A 19,891-nucleotide genomic window follows, 5' to 3' on the forward strand; every position below is an offset into this window, starting at 1 on the left:
GAAAATTAAACTATCTTACAATCACTCGTCGTGATATTTCTTTCGCAGTGAGTGTTGTAAGCCAATTCACGTCATCTCCTAGAACTTCATATTGGGATGCTGTCGGTCATATCTTGAGATATCTAAAAGGGACTCCGAGGCATGGTATATTGTATCAAAATCATGGTCATCACACTGAGATCTTACGGATAAGCGTTCTACTACGTGTGAACTTGTATGGCTCTGTCATTTTCTTGGTGAGATTGGGTTTGCTCAGACAGAACCTATGAAGTTATGGTGTGACAACGAAGCAACTATCTATATCGCTAACAATCATGTATCCAGTGAAAGGACAAAAGCTTGAGGGAGAGTGTAATTAATGTATATTTTGCCCAATTAATGTAAAGTCTGCCCAAGACAGTTGACACAAAACTTAGGCTGCTTGTAGGGTAGAGTTGTCTCCTAGGATGTATATATGTGTGTGTGCATGGAATAAGAAAATGTAGAAACACCATTACATAAATTACATACATAAATGTGTATTGCTCCTAAATAAAATATATCCATGTAGTTTCATTAATCTACATGGTATCCCATGTATTGTTAGTGTATTACATGGTCTATGACACATGTCAAACATGCAAAATTATTTCTAAAATTTTGACATGAAATGGCCAAGTTGTGTAAATGAGATAACTATCTGATATCTGATTATGACATGATTTTAAGGTTAATTTTCGACTCTAGACAATACAAATTCTAGAAGCAAGAAACAGAACTTATATGATCTATGTTAAGCGTTTAGCATACAAGTGGGTTTATGATCTCTGTTAATATTGGAATGCTTATCATGGTATTTGCTTAACATAAGTTGCATATTTGTTTGAGCTTTTGTCTCGTTACAAAGTAAGTTCGAGATGTGATGTTTCTACTTTCATACTTTGAAGGTTTAGGGAAATTAATAGAAATCAGTTTATTCTGTGTGACGCAACATGCAAAAAAAGCACATGAAAGTTTAGACAAATGTTTGTTTGCCAAGTAAAATAATTGCTTCTTAATGACACATTTCATGGCACTGTTGGATTTATTCCTAGGTTCACCATAGGACAGGTATGTTTTACCAACTTAAACAGGCCCATAAAAAAAAGTACAGAAGTGCTAAACACATTATATCTCTACTGTGCGAGAGGGAGTATTAATTAAAAGGGGAGTAATTATGTGCTATCTGGTTTGTATCCTTACTATCGTAGTCAATAACTTTGTAAGGACCATAAATCATATATTATATATGGAAAAATATCTGACATGATTTGTGTTTCAGAAAACAGCTAGAGGTAATACTTGATAATCTTAAAGAGAAGCCAGATGTTGGAACTCTGTTGTTGGTGAGACTGTGAATACCTTTACTTTTGTTATTTAATTACCCAATTATTGTCTTTCCAGTTCAACATAATTACTTGCAATGCAATTGTAACTTTGAGTTACTCTAAAGTTATTCTTTGATGTCTAAATCTTGAAGCTATGTGCAACTATGTTTATTTGGTACTGTTTTACCATCTGCCGATCTTGGGTTGTAGGTTAATTAGATCGCATCTTGACACCACTTTAACTTGTGGGTTTGTCTGCAATTTGCTTTTCCTGCAACCGTAATTATTGAAAACTATTGGTTCAACCGCCAATACTTTTTGTGTCTCTTACTCATCTTATCCGAATTATTATAGATGAAAATTGATAATCGATTTGATGAGCAATATCTTTGTAGAAGCGATTGGATGACAATGTATCGATTCTTATTAGTTATTTCATATTACTGTTTTGGAAGTTCATTTGCATGGATAATGATTTCTTGAAATCAAGTATAAAATAAAATTTCCTCGCATACATATCGCTAGGTGTTATGAACACGGGTTCGGGATCTTGTTAGGGGACCTTGTACCCTACAATCTTCTAGTAGATAATGTTTAGAATTCTTCTTTCCCTTACCTATATTGCTGAAACTGTTAGAAGCTCGTTAAGGAAGAACTCCACAATCTCTGAATTGTTTGGAGCTCGTTGAGAGAGAACTCCACGATCTCAAGAATTCATTTGTTGGAAAATTGCTTGCTTTTATTGAACGGAAATAGCCTTTAAATAAGAGATACAAGCAGTCCTTTATTAGGAACTAACTGTGACTACTAAAATAGAATCTAACTACAACTAGGAAAGCAAATAATAAATAGGAAATGACATAAATAACACCGACTCCTAAGGAATAAAGCTGATTCCTAATTTTATTAGAAAGAAAACTATTAAAGAAATATTTTAAAAAAATAACGGAATACTATTAGGGCTCTAAAACAGCCCGGTTTGTAACATGAGGAGTGCGTGGAGCATCTTCCTAATCTCTTAGTTTTTGAAAAATGGTTCCTCTATAGCTCTTTATTTTAGGTTTGCATTTTTTTTTTTTTTTGACTTTTGGTTGTTTTGCTTTCTGTTGTAAGATTGCTGTCTTTCTCATTTGATAACATTTGTTTGAACTTGATCTGGTTAGCGTTGCTTCTTCAGAAAACACCATAAACCATGTGGATGTAATCGACATAGTCTCATTCCGTCCATCTTATCTTGCTTTCTATCATCTTGTAATATATTAATACTTGATGAGTTTGAAGACATTTGCAGTCAGGCCTGTCAATTTCAGTCATGCGAGTAGGAGATCAGTCTATTTGAAGAGCCCTTTTTTAGTCATGCACAATGCTGTAGAAGTTAAAAGTGTCGTATATTTAATCCTTGATGCTGCTAGTTGTACTATGTCTAAGCCAATAAGTTTGAGTTCCAATGGCACCAGTTTTTTTCGTCGAAAATATGAATTTCTTCTACATATTTTGACAGCAGGAGATTCCTCCAAAGTGGTACTCATATGGGTTCATGATATTTTAGTCATTGCTAGCCATGTTCACTTCAAATTTTCTTGTTTGAAATTGCGTTCAACTTATATTGGAGTAGCTAAGGAAATCCTTGTGTTATATAATATCATCTATTATTCGTTCCTTTGGTAATCAATCAGATATAACTTGTCTTGTGTGAATATGTTATTGAATTTTGAGTATTGGTTTAACCTCTACTGAGTATTGCTGCTGAATATGTTTTAATCATGTTCTGCAGGCACTTCAGCGAACTCTAGAATTTGAGGATGAATTGGCTGAAAAATTTGGAGGAGGCACTAGTAGTAGAGAGATAGGGAACGAGATTGAAGAAATTGGTAGGGACAGTAATGGTCAAAATGTATCAGATATTCGAAAGAAGTATGAAAGGAAGTTTGCAGCTAATCAAGGAAATGGAGCTGAAGTATGCAATTTATTCTTCTTGATGAGGGGGCAAATTTTTTTTTTTTTTTTTTTTTTTTTACTTTTTAATTGATATTGCCACATTTGATGTTGTACTTACAGGAGAAGGATGGAAGTTTGTCAGTACCAGGAGCTGGGGTAGATCCTTTGTCGATAGTTTTATTTCATATCAATTGCTTAATATGTCATGTAGTTGTACTATTCATGATTCCTGAGTACTTGTGTTTTCTTTTGAGGACCAGTGGCATTGTCTGGTTTACCATTTGATTCAACTGAAAAATTGGAATTTATTTCCAAGTCTTGCTACATGGCATAAAACTAGGTAGATTGACTTTTATAGAGTTCCGACTGATGATCCTTTATATTTATGCATAAATCACAGGCCTGAGAGGAACCTGAAAAGATTTTTTACTTTTAGCAATGGAGTGTTCTTGTAGCCTTTTGTTTACTTGGATTTGAAGGGGTTTAGCTTGTGTGAGGCTTCATTTTTAGAGGCCTGGACCTAATATTTGTTACGGGTAATTCAAATTCATTTATTTTGCAGTTCAACTTCCATGGGATCATTTCATCTTGCTTTGAGCCTCATTTGACAATTTATGTAGAACTAGAACAGAAGACATTGATGGAGCATCTGGATAAACTTGTTCAGGTAGTACGTGTCCTATCATTGATAAACATGTGCATTGTAATATTGTGCTTGTTTTATGAATTGTAATATCTCTTTTGTAGGAAGAAACATGGGATATTGAGGAGGGAAGCCAAAATAATGTTCTATCCAGTAGTATGCAGGTAAGAAATTGGACCATGTTCATCATCTTCCCACCTGGAATTACCTATAGGTTTCCCATTTGTGCCAGTCCCAAATACTTAATCTGCTTCATTATTGCAAGTATGAAATGTCATTCAGGCATTTTTATATACTAAAGATGATGCTTGTTGCTGAACTTTTGTTTGATTGACAATAGTGGTATTTTTATTTTGTCATAATGTTTAATGTGAAGAATGCTATATTGTGAAACTAACAAATTGTTCCATTTCCATCCTTCTTCCATGGTGTTCTTGTTCTTTTGGTTGCTACGTATACTTGCCACTCCCTCTGAAGTTGTTGTCTTTCTGCAGCTTTAAGAGAAAAAAGTACTCCCAATCAGTTGTATTTCTAACTGTTCTTGGAATCCACAAAGAGCTCAGTTTTTACAAAAGAAGGCCTACAAAATAGATCTGCAATTTTAAAACTTCAATTAGAAAATATGACAATATATAATATACCTCCCAGAGCTATCATAATTGAAGTTTTCAATTAACCAAAATATAATGGATGTATGTTTGAATCAGGATAACAATATCTAATTTATTGCAGTTTCAGGAGTATCCAACTGTCCATATCCTGCCTGCCCTTTTCTGTTAGATGTGTTAGTTTATGGTATTCGAACTTCTTACCTTGGTTCCAGGGTTTTGAAAGGGTGTTTCAGATAAATTCCTATCTTACAGTGCTTTTTCCCATTTTTTGAGCTTTAACCAAGTGGAATGGAGGACAGTCATATGTAGCAGACTCCAATCAATTTGGAACTAATTCCTTGTGTAGTTGAGATGCGTATTCTTTTCATCTCTCTCGCTCTTCCCTTTTGTTTGCTTAGGTGTGTAAAAATGTCCTTAATCTTGAAGCCAGACCCTAGTGCACGACTCTTTGAGAATCATACCATTAAACCTGCATTTGGTCCCTTATATAATAGTAGAGTTATTGTAATACACTTATTTGAATGACACTGTCGCTTCTTGCGTTATTTAGTTGTTTCTTATAATCAAGAGGAGCTTAAAGAGGTGCAGTGCCCTGACAAAGAGCCAGACATTACTAAATTTGTTTAAGGTACACTTTCGTTATCATATTTCTTGTACTTATGATTGGATGTCATTATGATGGCTCTTATTTTTTGACTTCTCTGAAATAGCTTGAATGTCCTGATTTGTTTCAAGACAATGTGTGCAAGTACTACAATTTTTTTGTTGTTGTTGTTGAAATAGGATGTGGAATTAAATGTTAGGTCTACTACTTAAGGTGCTCTTTAACTTCCGTTTTCAGCTCTTAGGATCTTCAAAGGATTTTTTCTTGCTCCACAGATAAATGTCATTCACACAGTAATCTATTAAATTGAGCAGTAGTAATAGTGGCAGGAGGAGGCAGATGGGGATTGTTGTTGCAGTAATTTATTGTCATGGTTGTTTTATTTTGGATATAGTTGCTTGCTACATAAAAAACTATGATTTAAAGTAGAACAATATAGAGTTGTACTGACCTTGATTTTCTGATTCCATCCTCAATGGAAAGATATGTAAACTAAGTTCAGTATTATACTCCGTAACCTATTTTGTTATCAGGTATTTGAAAGAACTCTCAAGGCATATGTTGTAAAGCTGAAGGCAAGATTACCTAAGGGTGGTATGGGGATTGTTGCAGCTGCAACAGGCATGGATGGCCAAATAAAGGTACATAAATGTTTATTTGTAACTATAGTCTCTCTCGGTCTCTCTTTTTTTTTTGAAAAAAAATTGATTGATTTAAATATGCACTAATCAGTAAACAATTTCAAGCAGATGTCTGATAGAGATGAAAGGGTGATTTGCTATATTGTCAACTCTGCTGAGTACTGCCGGAAAACGGTTAGTTGGTTTCTCTAGTTACAATGTATTTCTCCATATTTGTACAGCACTTGCTTGATTTGTGCTTATGTTGCTCAATTGGGTTTGAAATTCAAGTATTTTAAGGAGACCATGCTTTTGCATCTTATATGAATTGCTGGAAAAATGTGAAGCTCTTGTTATGTCCTTAACTAAGGTTTTCTGTTTCTTTACATGTTCTTAAAATGTTTGAGGAAAGGTTGAATAATAAAGGATCAGAGTCCTCGCATGGATATATTTGCATTTGAATTCATTGCCTCAGATACCTAGATTTCTAGCAATTTTGTTTTTGTGTTTAATCACGTCTTTCTATTTACATATACTAGCTTACATCATTGACTAATGAATGTAAAATGAGCGGTTGAGCACTGAATTCCATCATCTTTAAGTTAGCATTAAACTCTTGCATGAAAATATCTATGCCAAGGCTGATGGGAAGTATTTGTAACTTGGTATAATTTTTTGACAGTCAGGTGAACTGGCTGAAAGTGTATCCAAAATCATTGATGCTCCATTAGCAGAAGCAGTGGATATGTCAGCTGTTGAGGTATTACCCTTTTATCTAGAGAATAATGACATAGCAATCTGCTGTTTATATCTTCAGAAGTCGTGCAATTTTCACAGGAGGAATTCTCGGGGTTAATTACAGAAGCACTAATGACCCTAGTGCACGGCCTGGAAACTAAATTTGATGCTGAAATGGCTGCAATGACTCGTGTTACATGGGGTACACTTGAAAGTGTTGGTGACCAGTCATCGTAAGATATCTATTTTAGATTCTAGCAATGGATCTTGGGCTCAATGAAAATTTCATAAATTAATTTTAGCCATCTTTTGCAGGTACGTGAACAGCATAAATATGATTCTTTCAAGCAGCGTTCCTGTTCTTGGAAGCCTTCTATCCCCAATTCACTTCCAGTACTTTTTGGACAAGGTGATTATAAATACGCCATTGGTTGGGGGGTGGGTTGCGGGAATATGTAAGAGATATAATAATTATACGGTCTCATTCATGGTTTGCTTCTAAAAATTGGTTTCAGTTCTAAAATGTTACTGAACTAGTTGTTGATGCGCTTTATTTTCTCTTTCTTGATTTAACAGTAAATGTCCTTTAATGTTTTTGATTTAACATATAATACATTTGGTTTTGTTCCTGTATTGTCACTAATGTAAATTTCTTGTTGATCATCTCTTTTTGCATTTTTTTTTGCTCGTATTTTAAACATGATGGACTTAAAACTGAACTGGTTTGATTTCTTCAAGAGCATTTTACCTTATTGAACTTATTTTTTGCAGTTGGCATCATCTCTTGGTCCACGGTTTTATGCTAACATTTTCAAATGTAAACAAATATCAGAAACTGGAGCCCAGCAGGTACAGAAACTTGATTTATTTTCTATATCTCATCCCTTAGCAATATTATAGTGAAACTGGACTGGTACTACTAGTACTAGGGGTGCACAAAATATATCCAATCCAATCAAACCATCCAATTCAATTCAACCCCTATATATTCCTATTTTAATGTTTTCTTTTTGGATTGTGTTGGGTTGAAAATATTTAAATAGAGTGATTGGATTGGAATAAATTGGATATATATACACTAAACAATTGGATATCTAAACAATATTATCAGCTTACAATCGCAAAAGTGAAGCTAATTAGACCCACTGGAAACTGGGAAATGCTTAGCTAAATATTGCCGATTTAGAATCATTTTTTTTTTGTCAATTCTCTTTAAATAATATGATAGTTTTCCTTATTTTGTAATATAATTGAAGTTTTTAAATTTTAATAAATTTATAGTTAGACAGAGTGTAGAGTTAAATGGATAACCTTATAAAGTATTAAAAATCATAATACAATTAAAGTCCAAAAGTTGATATGTACATATATATGTAGTAACTGCTTTATAGGCAATGCTGATACTCTTATTAATGAACAACCAATTCACAATACAAAATTCTCAAAATGGCATGACAAAACCATAAACAAGTTTTGGTATAAAAAACGAAAATGACGATAAGTGGCTCCACACCAAAACCATTGAAGTAGCCAAATAGAAACCAGTAACTGTTCACTGATTATATGTATATTATTACCAATAAACTGGTTACTGGTTATATAATCGAAAAGAAATCAAACACCAAATAAAAGAAACTCATTGTTATTATTATTATTATCATTTTATCATTTTGGAATAATAAAAATTAACTCTCAAATAATAGTAAAAGTTTATGTAGTATTCTAATATAAAACCAAGCCAATCCAACCCATCTTTGTTGAATATTCATGGATTAGGTTGGTTTGCAACAACCAACTCATAAATTACTATAATGGTTGGATTGGATTGGATTATGTCAGTTCTTTTGCTTTTCAATTGTGTATTTGAATCAAAAGAATTACAAGTATTTATATTGGAGCATATGACTTCCTGATATTTCTCCTATGGTTGCTCCCTAATTTGCTGTTATGATTGCTCCCTTATTTTCTTCCATTACAACTTAGTATGTTCACACGTATAGTCTTCTGTTACAATTAGCCATGTACACATTAAAACATTGAATTCATAAATTACATCTAATAATTTTTCACACCACCCTCAAGCTGGTGAATAGAAATTTCCCGTTCCTAGCTTGGATCCTATATTCTCAAATTTTGAGCTACTTGGTCCCGTGAGACTGTTAGCAAGTTTTTCCTATGTTACCACATATATAGTGGCATATCAAACCACTTTCTAATTTCTCATTGATGAACCACCTCGATATATTTCATAGTATCATGTTGAACTGGGTTATGGGGTATGCTTATTGTCGACTTATTTTCGCAGTTGAGTTTCAAGGATCATCCCATTTGATTTTAAGTCTTCAAGAATAAATTTCAACCAATAATTCAGATATATCCTGTGTCATTGCTCGAAATTTTGCTTCAACTCTAGACGTGTTATTACCCCTTGTTTCTTGCTTCTTCATGTCACAAGGTTCCCTCTAAGGAAGGTACAATACCCTGATGTAGACTTCCTGTCGACAAGTGATCTTGTGTATTAAGCATCAGTGTGAGCTTCAACTGCCTTATTTTCATGTCTCTTAAACAAGGTCTCTCTTCCAAGTGTTCCCTTAAGGTATTGCAAAGTTCTATAGACTGCCTGCAAGTGGACTTCTTTAGGATTATGCATAAACTGACTAAGCTTGACTAAGCTCACTGCATAAGTTATATCAGGTCTGGTATGTGCTTAATAAATAAGTCATCCTACAAGGCGTTGATACATTTCTCTATTGACTAGAAGATCTTCTTCTGCTTTTCCTAGGTTAAGGCCCGACTCTATGGGTGCACTAGCAGGTCTGCATGCAACTTTAGCTGTCTCCTTGAACAAATATATGACATACTTATGTTGGGATACTGAGGGTGCGCGGGGAAGAACCCAGAATAAAACACCAGCTTCTCTCAATCCATGTCGTTCTCATCCTCATACACGGAAAGCAGTTGGAAAGATTCCTTCGGGGTAGATTACTCCTCTAATCGCCTACGTTGGAAGAAGGGGGAGCAGATCAAACCCTCACTCTGAAGGAAGAAACGCGAGGAACACTTTGTTTCTCCAGCACCATCGAAGCACAAATGTAGGAGCTGGAGATCCTCAAGCAAATCCGAATCTACATAATGTTGGAAGAAGGCATCTAAAAGGTCCGGCTCCGGCGAAAAGCACCACCATGGGAGGAAAACAACTACTCTCGGATCTCACAATGATCGATGGGCAAAACCTAGAAGAGCACCCCAAGGCAGTACAAGTAGTAGGGAGTCTAAAGAAAAGGAGTTGATGGCAGAACTCATCTAAAGGGAGTTGAGGAACGCTCTGGGAGGTTCGGGTAAAGACTCGTTAATGCCAGAGATAACATATACGGACTCTCCCCTCTCCTTACACCTTCAGAGGGGAGATACTGCCTCAAGGGATCAAATACCCCACCTTGGAGAAGTACACCGTATCTGGCGACCCCACGACTCATGTCGAGAACTTCCGAAGGGCACTAGAGACCATTAATGCCACCGAGGTCGTCATGTGCCGACTTTTTCCAACCTTAGCCTCTTACTGGTACGAACAGCTGCTCCCCGATCAAATTGTTGTAGGTTCCAACCACGATTACAGCTAGACATAAAATTATTATGACTGTATTCATCTCAGTCACTAGACCAAAAGTCTCTAAATAGTCAATCCTACATATTTGAATTTATCTTTTGGCTACCAATCTCGTCTTGTACCTTTCAATTGATCCATCAACCCTAAATTTCACTGTATAGGCCCATTTGCAACCTATTGATTTTTTTCCTGCCAGACAACTTTACCAAACTCCAAGTCTTATTCTTCCTCAATACCTCTATCTTCACATCTATGGCTTGTTTCCATTTTTTCATTAGACAATGCCTTAGGTAAGGTTGTAGTATTGAGGTTTACAGTGAAAGCTTTGAAGGTTGGTTGAAAGTTTTGAAAGGATATGTAGTGTGAGAGTGAGTATATATGCCTCTTTGTGCATGTTCTTGTTCCTTTCCTAATAGCAATTGGCAGGGCTTGATTTTCGTCATTAATCTGTACCTCAGTTTCACTCTGCAAAGTAGGAAAATCAGGAACTGCAATTGGCTTCTCTCCGTCTTGAGTACCATATTCTTTTGGATTTTCACATCTCCAAGAACAGTTTTAGATTCAGGAAGCTCTGGTTCTCACTAATTCAACTCATGAAGGATAGATTCCGGTTCAAGATGTTCAGGTTCAGACAGATTGGAATCATGGTTTGATTTTGGTTTTAGTTTGATCAGAGGCATGGCATCTGATTTCGTTTAGATGGAAGTAAGACATCAAATTTTGACAGTCCAAGAATGGGTTCCTTGTCTTCCTTAACATTCTTCCCCTGAATATAAGTTTGGATGGCTTCTTGCTCATTAAAGGTTACATCCGGGACACATATGAACTTTAATGCTCTAAGATCTAATTCCCCTAAAGTATTGAGGCAACGGTGTAGTATCATATCCCAAAGGTAAGTCTTTCTCTGATGTTGATTCCGATTCGAGAGCACTATCAAAGTGTTTCAAAGAAGGATTATCCTGATGTAAGTTTGCTTTTGACTTAGATTGATTGGTCTGAGGTTATTGACAAAAAAGGTTTGTCTAAGTCACTTCCTTTTTTTGTGTCGAAGCAATAAGTTCTTTCAAAATTGACTATTTGTGCCGCTATTAGAGTTGTTCCAGAAATGTCTGCTCCACAGTCTTTGCTATGGATATGAACAAGGGAAACACATAAAAAAATGTGAGGTAGAAGATTGTTTGCAGGAAACAAAGATTTAATAATTCTAAATGATGGATGAACTAACCGACAATGATATAGAAAGGCCTTTTCCTTATTTGATAACAAAGACTAGAACATGAATGAGTATGGAGATATGTTCTTGTATATGTTCAACCCCTGATTCCATTCTCTAGCACTTCCAATCTTCTTCTGCGAATTCTTCTCCTCAAATACACAGTGAATCGTGTGAAATATAACATTACAAAGTAAATCTTGTGTGAGTTTTCATATAGATAGATTAGTTGATAGCTTAGGGACATAAACATTTGCTAAGGTTATACACAGGTTCATTTTGACACCTCCTATGCCAGCTACAGTTGCTAAGGATCCATCTATTGCACCTATTTTCGAATTGCTTGGGCATGGACACTATAATGTTTGGATGAATGAGTCATATGCTATGTGGCTCCTGAATCCATAATCCAAGATTGTTGAAGTGGGTTTTCCGAGGCATTTAATCCAAATGAAAAAGAATGCTTACCTGAATACGCCAAAGTGGTACATGTCGGTTTCTCCAGGTTATTATAGAATGCTCTCACCTTTTCTACTTCATCTTGATTGCACCCTTTAATTTCTGTTGGTCTTCTCCTTGTGTTGCGTCAATAGTAACATGTGCCTGTCCATTGCCTTTTTGGGTTTTTGCTGATATCCTTGTAGCCCCCTACTCACGACTTCGAGGCTTCCCGTGCAATTTCTAGCACTTCTCCCTTGTGTGGCGTGTCTTTTTTGCAGTAGGTGCATCACAAGTCATTGATTTTGAGACTTGGGTTGAACACTTGTTTTGGTTTCATTGATGTTCTTTTTAGCGCCAACTAAACTATGTTTTGCACCTTCGGCTACTATAGACAAATCATCAGCTGGTTGAGGATCAAGCATCAAGATCCTTCTACTTTCTTCTCTGGATAATGGTCACTACTTCATTGAACCATAAAACTTTCTGTTTTCCAAGTATTTGGATTCTTACTTGATCAAACTCAGGGTTTAGTCATAAACTTTGTCTTGTCCAATGAACTCTTTTACTACAGCTGCATCATCAGAATACTTGGTCTGAATTCAGTTGGTTGGTATATTCCGTCACAAATTTGCTTCCTTGTTTTGCAACAATGGGTTTGACCTTTACTTCGTACGGTGGTGCTGCACCCCTAGCCTTTGGGTACCTTTGCTGAATCGCATTCTGAATATCTTTGGCTATAGCCATGAACATCACTGTATAATTTATTTCAATCATCGTTGAATTCTAAAGCCATGCCATTATCGTGAAGTCCTCTTCATCCCACACTTCAAAACCTGGATCTCCTGGCTTCGGTCATGTTTCCAGCAAATGATTGATTTTTCCTTGCCTTCCAGTATAGTATGAACAAGTTGAAACCACTTGAGATGAAAAAAACATTCATCCAACTTGTAGGCAGCTTGAATGATTTGTAATTCCACCGAAGATTAATTCCTAGTTCCTTCATTTGCTGAAGCCACAATAACAGATTCAATCTTCTTCTCTTTTGTCGTCTTACTTTACTCTTAAGTGCAGCGGACAATCTGAACAGAACTAGTCAACAGAACCAGCCTTGACAAATAGAGGTTGATAACCAGAATTCCCAGCAATAAAGGCTGATAAAAAATACTACAACTACTCTGATTTATGAGCAAAAAACAAACAAAACAGAGGTATAAAAAGAACAGAAGAGATTGGCAATGAAGGCTCAACCGCTTTAATTTCCCAGAAAAAAACAAATTGATTCTACAGTTCTGATACCATGTCAGTTTTTTTGGTTTTAAATTGTGTCTTTGATTCAAAAGAATTATAGGTATCTTATGACTGATTCCTGATATTTGTCCTATCATTGCTCCCTAATTTGCTGTTGTGATTGCTCCCTTATTTTCTTGTATTACAGCTTAGTATGTTCGCACATATAGTCGTCTTACAGCTAACCATGTACAGATTAGGAAATCGATTTATAACAACTAACAAATTACCACAATTTATAACCCAAATCCTATTTGCGTCAACCATGTATTGCCCTAACTGGTACATTATATGAATGTCATGTAAGATACATACTTATGGATAATTATTAGCTGGATAAGAATTGCAGAATGCTCCTTTAAATCTTGTATACTGAGGTTGTAGATATTGAGGGAATCACGACTCATTGATTGGTTCTTGAGATTTTCCTTGTTTAGTTGTAAGCATCATGCATAATGCAAAATAGTTCCACTATATACATAATTCTAATAGTGCTTTTGTTTGTCTGGGTATTTAAAAGAGATCATTTGAAGCCCCTTAATGTTTTACTCTACTGAAAAATTGAATGATGTTTGTGATCGAGCCTGCAATTTGGTTCTTTCTCTAGCCATAATCCATTTCTATCTTGGATCAAAAAATCTTTTGAAATTTATAGTGCTGTCAAACTACTGTATGAATACCCGAGTCTTTGTTAAACTTCCTGAGAATTAGAATTGCAATGTTACATCTGAAAATATAGTGATATCAAACTACTGTTTCATGTAATACCTGAGTCTTCGTTAATGTCTCCTCAAGCATTGAATTTGCAAGACAAGTTTACAACTCTTTCATATAAAAATCGTATTTTAGTTTTCTTATTTGCAAAAAATTGCACATGTAATGAATCAGAGAATAGCTTTATGTGCAAATTCCTTGAGATTGTTCTTTTATGCAACTCAAAAATAACAAAGGGCATGATGTATTGCAGATGCTTTTAGATACTCAAGCTGTAAAGACAATTCTTTTAGAGATTCCTTCACTTGGTAGACAGGTAATTCAGTTACTCATAGATACCAAGGATTTTAGTGATTTAATTATTATAAATTACAATTTACTAACTTTCTGTTTTTCTGTGTCAATAATTAATTAATTATCAATTGCATACTGTTTTAAATGAAGCTCATCATTTTCCAGCATGTTGCTTGGATTAGCAAAGCATTTTGCAAGGCCTCATATCTGGTCTTATAACGTTCGTTAGAATATCTGCCATATTTGGAATATCATGATACATTTTTGTGCCTATGAGAAGCATTGGAATTTTGGTTTGAAAGTGTCTGACATTTTCAAAACTGAAACCCTTGGCAACTTGTATGAAGCGTTTCAAGTCATATTTCTGTAGTTTAAAAAGAAATGAAAAACTCCTTTCTTAAAATTAAACACTTGGGTAGAAGCAGACTGACGCATTAATGGATCTCTTAACCGGTTCATCCTGCGACAAGCTGTCACTAATCCCTAATGGTCTTCCTCAACTGCCAAGCAACAAATATGTTAGTTCTGAATTGTTTTTTGATGAAATTGGGGGAGGAGGTGCTGGGTGTTAAACTGAGGACCATGGGACTTCCTTTCAAAATCCCTTTCCCAGTGCATTTATTGATGGATCTGTTGTTGGTTCTGAACTTGATATTAAATCTATTTATTGAATGACTTTGCAAAAAAACCAATTTTTGTGCAACTAAGAGCAATATAAAACTTACCTGTAACAAGTCTTAAGAGTTTTATTTTCCACCCGATGAAATTTAATCTATTTTCTTTATATTATCACAACCCAAGGAAGTCTTTTTAAACATTTAGTTTTGTTTTGTTGTACCAGACATCAAGTGCTGCTAGCTATTCAAAGTTTGTCAGCCGTGAGATGAGTAAAGCTGAAGCACTTTTAAAGGTTTTGATCATGTTACGTCAGTTATTGTCTTCTTATCACAGATTTTCTTTTTCTTAGGCTAAGTAATTTGATTTATACAGGTTATACTCTCCCCAGTTGATTCTGTGGCAGATACCTACAGGGCCTTGCTACCAGAGGGAACACCAATGGAGTTTCAGCGTATACTGGAGCTTAAGGTTTTTTGCTTGTTCTCTTTCTTTCCTTCCCATGTTTTTGTCGCTTTTGTCTCCCCTTTACTTTCTCTTTTTGTTGATGACTTCACAGGATACTCGACCCCTTTAGTTAGTTATAGGTTAACACAAATTAAATTGCTTTGTTTAAAGGGAAATTATGTTGCTCCATGTCAGCTATTAATATGAAGTGGACCTTTCACTATCAGCTTGAGCTTTTAGTTCAATTGGTTCCATGACATGGTATCAGAGCCAGTGTGACCAAGTGGTCTAGGGTTCGATTCCTGGCAGCTCCATTTGTTGAGTTATTTGCAGGACATGGTAATATGGGGCTTCAAGCCGAGTGGGCATTTGCGTGTGGGGGTGTGTTAGCTATTAATATGAAGTGGACCTTTAACTATCAGCTCGAGCTGAGGTTTTGGTTCAAACGGTTTCATGACACTCCATAAATTAATTCACCTTCCTACTGCAAAGATAAGGTCACAGTAAAGGGCGGCCCGGTCGCATTACGCGTCCCCGCTGAGCGAGGGTCCGGGGAGGGGTCCCACCACAAGGGTGTATTGGGGGCAAGCCTTCCCTTGCCAATTTAATTGGCAAGAGGCCGCTCCTAAGACTCGAACCCGTGACCTCAGGTCACACGGCAACAACGTTTTACCGTTGCGCCAAGGCTCGCCCTCAAAGATAAGGTCACAGTATTGTTATAAATAAATTATAGTAGTTCTAAATAAGACATTCTGTAAATAATAAATTTTATAGACTATTGAACTGGCAAGCAACTTCTGGTATGCAGTAAGTAGTATATACAAGATCATAAAAGGATCAAGAAGTGATCTTTAATATTGAATAAGTTCCGGATGAGATCTAGGACATAATTCAAATTAGAGCTTCTTGTCAGCTCCACCCCCCTTTATTAGGTTATCCAATATCATTTCTCTCGGTTGTAGGAAATCCTCCTTCATGACATTATCTATTACAATCTATAATGTGTCAAGTCAACTGATCTCTTTTCTTTTGAGCAATTTATCTTCTTCTTGAATGCACACTGGAAAGTTAATGATTATAGTTATAAGGCTAAAAGTCAGTTTGACCCCTGATTGTACTTAATGGAAAATGCGGCCAGTAATTTTTCTTTATGGGCCAAATTCGAAATAAACTTGTATTTGTTTATCCATCCTACTACCAAGTTGACTACCCAAATCGATACTAAAAAGTATTAACTATGAAGTCTACTCACGAATTGACCAAAAAATACAAGTTCAAAATGAATTTGGCTAAAGAAGTTAATTTGGGCCCAATTGTCCATTGAATACAAATTAGTGGACAATTTGTGCTCCTAATCTTGATATATACGCTAGGATTGGTGAAATTGCTACAAAATCTTGCAAGGTATTGCACCACATATTTCCTGTACTTGCTCCAGTGACATCATGTTCCTCTTCCCCCTTTCATTTGTCTCTTCTAAAGCATAAATTACATTGCTTTTGCATCACCACAAATGCACTGTGTATGTTCAGCTGATTTGGCACAGGCTGGATTCTCAAGGTGGTCTAGAATTTAGGCAGGTTAATGAGTTGAAATCTTAAAATTACTTTTTACCTTCTCTTTTTGTATTTTATTTTTACTCTATATTGTTTTTACTCTATCACATTCTAACTATAATGTGTCTACTGCATGTATTTTATTTTGTATTTTTATTTTGTATTTTCATAGTTAAAATATAGACTAATTTACTTACTTTATCTATCATTTCACAAGGTTTTTCCTTCAAAAGAAAAAGTACGAAAAAACTACATCTTTTTGTTTCCCCATTTTTTTTTTTTCTTTTTTCTTTTTTCTTCTTTTATGATATTTTGTTACTTTAAATAAGATTTTGAGTGTTCATTTTCATAGTTGACTTGTATTTCAAGATATTTTCAGTTCAGATTCAAGCAAATAGTTAGCATCTAGTCATGTTACTAATAATAATTCCTACAAAAGCACAAGTTTCTTACTAGTCTCTGTTCATGTTAGTAAATTTTCGACGATTGAATACCATTTAGTAAATTATCCTCCTGGATCTATCCCTGTAAGTAATACGTACAATCTAGTTTGTGCTAACAAATTTTGTTTGGCCTTCAGAAAATTCAGTTACCTTGGGATCATGTGAAAGGAAATTAACTGAATTCATGCTTTGAAAATGTACTCACAAATTTTGTTTGGCATTTAGAAAATCCAGTTACATTGGGGTCATGTGAAAGGAACTGAATTCATGCTTTGAAAATGAACGCAGATTGACTTAGCAGTTATTTCTGTTTTTTTTTTTTAAATAGAATGAAGTAGTATGAATGGGATATAATAGAATGCCAGTTGTTGTTAAGTCTTCAGCATCAATCTTCATGTAACTGAACTGTGATATGTAGCTTAGAATATGTTTCATTACAGGTCATACATAAATAGTGTGGATAAAGGTTTGAGGTACTTGGTCTGTGAGCTTGCTATGGATCCCTGCACTCTATAGTTACTCAACAGCTCAAATTGCAAACTGAATATAGCTGCTTTTTTCTGGTTCTACTTATTTTACTAGAAAATTAGGTACTTGTTAGAGAGAACTCAATGATCTCAAGTCCTAATTTGTTTAAGAAAATCAGACTGCCTTTATTACTGCTCAGACTCCTTTCTTAAAAGATTTACAACCCCACACTAGATAAATGGAAGAAAAAGCTTCCTTACAAGATAGATGACTAAACAGAAAAATATAACATAAAAATGAACATATTTGAAAAGAGTCCTAGCCAATCTGCAGTCCTAATTTTCCCACGGGTGGACCTCCTCAAGTCATAGGGAACCACTCTGGTTGATCTGGTTCTCTTACCTGATGCTTCAGCGACTCTAACTCAGTGTCAGTTACATTTTTTCTTTTTTGGTTATGGATCTGATTAATTGGTTCGAGGTTGATCAGACACCCTTTTGGTGATGCCTCTCCCAATTAAGATTTTCTGCATACACTAGGAGTTGAACTCAAAACCTAGCTTAAGCGACTAAAAGCCCTTACTACTCAAACCAACCTTAATTGCTCAGTGTCGGTTACACTATTTGATGTATTGTATGTAGTGGTAGGCTTGGCATGTTAATTCAAATTGCTCTACATGAAGTACATTTGTTGAGGTCAATAGACTCTTTACTGATTATTTTTTAGATATAAAAATTTAGATAATTATTTCTGTGTAGAACGTAGTGGAATCAATGAAGCTAAATATGAAAAGAAAAACTATGATTATAACAGAAGCTAAAATGCCTAATTCTTATTATGAATGTGAAATACCCTCTTCAAAAATTTAGTAACATCTCCATGACCTTCTAGTATATTCTAGTGGTTCCACTCTCAGCTTTCCAGATATGTATTAGAGAAGTTCACCCTTCAGAGATGGAAACATTTTCTGCCAGTTTATGTATGGAATTAAATTGTATTGAACTGTTCAACGTCTCAAATCAATGATGAGTTCTATTGACAGGCTGAAAAGGGATATTCTGCCATAAAAGGAAGTTCTCATCTGTTAATCGTTGACTTGTTTTAGCCAAATTAAAAAATAGGATCACAATTGAGTTTGACGATTTGTGGCTGCAACTTGAACTCTCCCCAACTACTGTTAAGATAAATTTCGACGTTTCATCTGAATCGCTCACACATCCACATATAGAGTAAAAATAAGCATTATTAGACATACTAAATCCACACCCTAACAGTACATGTATGTAATACTGTATCCACATTCTCATCTCTTCCTTTTCTTCTATGTTGCTGCTTCTGAGGGCTTTTTCCTTTTTTGCTTTACCAAAATCTCATTTGCTTTGTTCACTCGTGTATTCATTGCAAAGGTACTAATAATTCAGATTGGGAGAACCAGATTGTGTAACATCACAATCCAGATTATAGTACATTTTTGTCCCAATTATATGATGGAGAGTAATGAATTAGGTAACGTGAAGATGTCTAGTGTATCCTTTCCATTAAAATGCATTAAATGAGGCCAAGAACCTATTTGAATGTGCTGATCTATAACGCATTTAGTACTGTTGTTCCTTCAATTTATTATATTGTAAAGAACAAAACTATCTTCTACTACAAACAACTAGGTTCAAGTGCTATGTTTTTACAGCCAATTTTCGGTCTACGAAGCAATTAGGTGCTCGACTTTTGACACAGATTTATATATTTACGTATGTCTGATAATTTTTATTTTGGGGCATGCTCAGGGTCTTAAGAAAGCAGATCAGCAGAGTATACTGGATGACTTCAACAAACATGGGCCAGCAATTATGCAACCTTCTATTGCACCATCTGTTGCAGCGCCTGCACCAACTCCTGCAATCGCAAATGCCTCTGTTGGATTTATTGCGTCCCGAGAAGATGTGCTTGCTAGAGCTGCTGCACTTGGAAGAGGTGCTGCAACAACAGGTTTCAAGAGATTCCTTGCTCTAACTGAAGCTGCAAAGAACCAGAAGGATGGCCCTTTCAGAAAACTTTTTAATGCCTGATTTAACCACATTGCTGTATATCTTATTTTGGTTTTATTCATGAATTCAACATCAAATGCATTTAATTTTTTTTATTTCATTATAATAGCAATTTCAGTAACAAGAAAGAGATTTTGTATACAAATATTCGGAATTGTTAACTAGCTCAATTTTCAAGTTAGATTGTAACATTCCATGAGTTGTTGCAGCTGCAGAAAAAAAAAGGTACCGACTGATGGAAATTCGACTACTTTTTTAAGA

At 35.3% G+C, this 19,891-nt stretch overlaps 1 protein-coding gene across 2 annotated transcripts in view; it reads left to right on the forward strand.

Annotated features, from left to right (window-relative positions):
• Nucleotides 1-19,891, forward strand: part of LOC136202265 (vacuolar protein sorting-associated protein 53 A) — a 33,383-nt gene extending 13,492 nt beyond the window's left edge. For both annotated transcript variants that reach the window (XM_065992783.1, XM_065992788.1), the window contains 16 exons: nt 1,301-1,364; nt 3,121-3,303; nt 3,405-3,440; nt 3,847-3,951; nt 4,032-4,091; nt 5,089-5,166; nt 5,676-5,783; nt 5,892-5,957; nt 6,445-6,522; nt 6,600-6,733; nt 6,816-6,909; nt 7,272-7,349; nt 14,016-14,078; nt 14,898-14,966; nt 15,047-15,142; nt 19,370-19,891. In XM_065992783.1, the coding sequence (XP_065848855.1) occupies nt 1,301-1,364; nt 3,121-3,303; nt 3,405-3,440; nt 3,847-3,951; nt 4,032-4,091; nt 5,089-5,166; nt 5,676-5,783; nt 5,892-5,957; nt 6,445-6,522; nt 6,600-6,733; nt 6,816-6,909; nt 7,272-7,349; nt 14,016-14,078; nt 14,898-14,966; nt 15,047-15,142; nt 19,370-19,651 (1,594 nt within the window). In that variant the 3' untranslated portion in view covers nt 19,652-19,891. The remainder of the gene's footprint in view (nt 1-1,300; nt 1,365-3,120; nt 3,304-3,404; nt 3,441-3,846; nt 3,952-4,031; nt 4,092-5,088; nt 5,167-5,675; nt 5,784-5,891; nt 5,958-6,444; nt 6,523-6,599; nt 6,734-6,815; nt 6,910-7,271; nt 7,350-14,015; nt 14,079-14,897; nt 14,967-15,046; nt 15,143-19,369) is intronic.

This window comes from Euphorbia lathyris, chromosome 1, assembly GCF_963576675.1.
Source record: "Euphorbia lathyris chromosome 1, ddEupLath1.1, whole genome shotgun sequence".
NCBI classification, from domain to species: domain Eukaryota; kingdom Viridiplantae; phylum Streptophyta; class Magnoliopsida; order Malpighiales; family Euphorbiaceae; genus Euphorbia; species Euphorbia lathyris.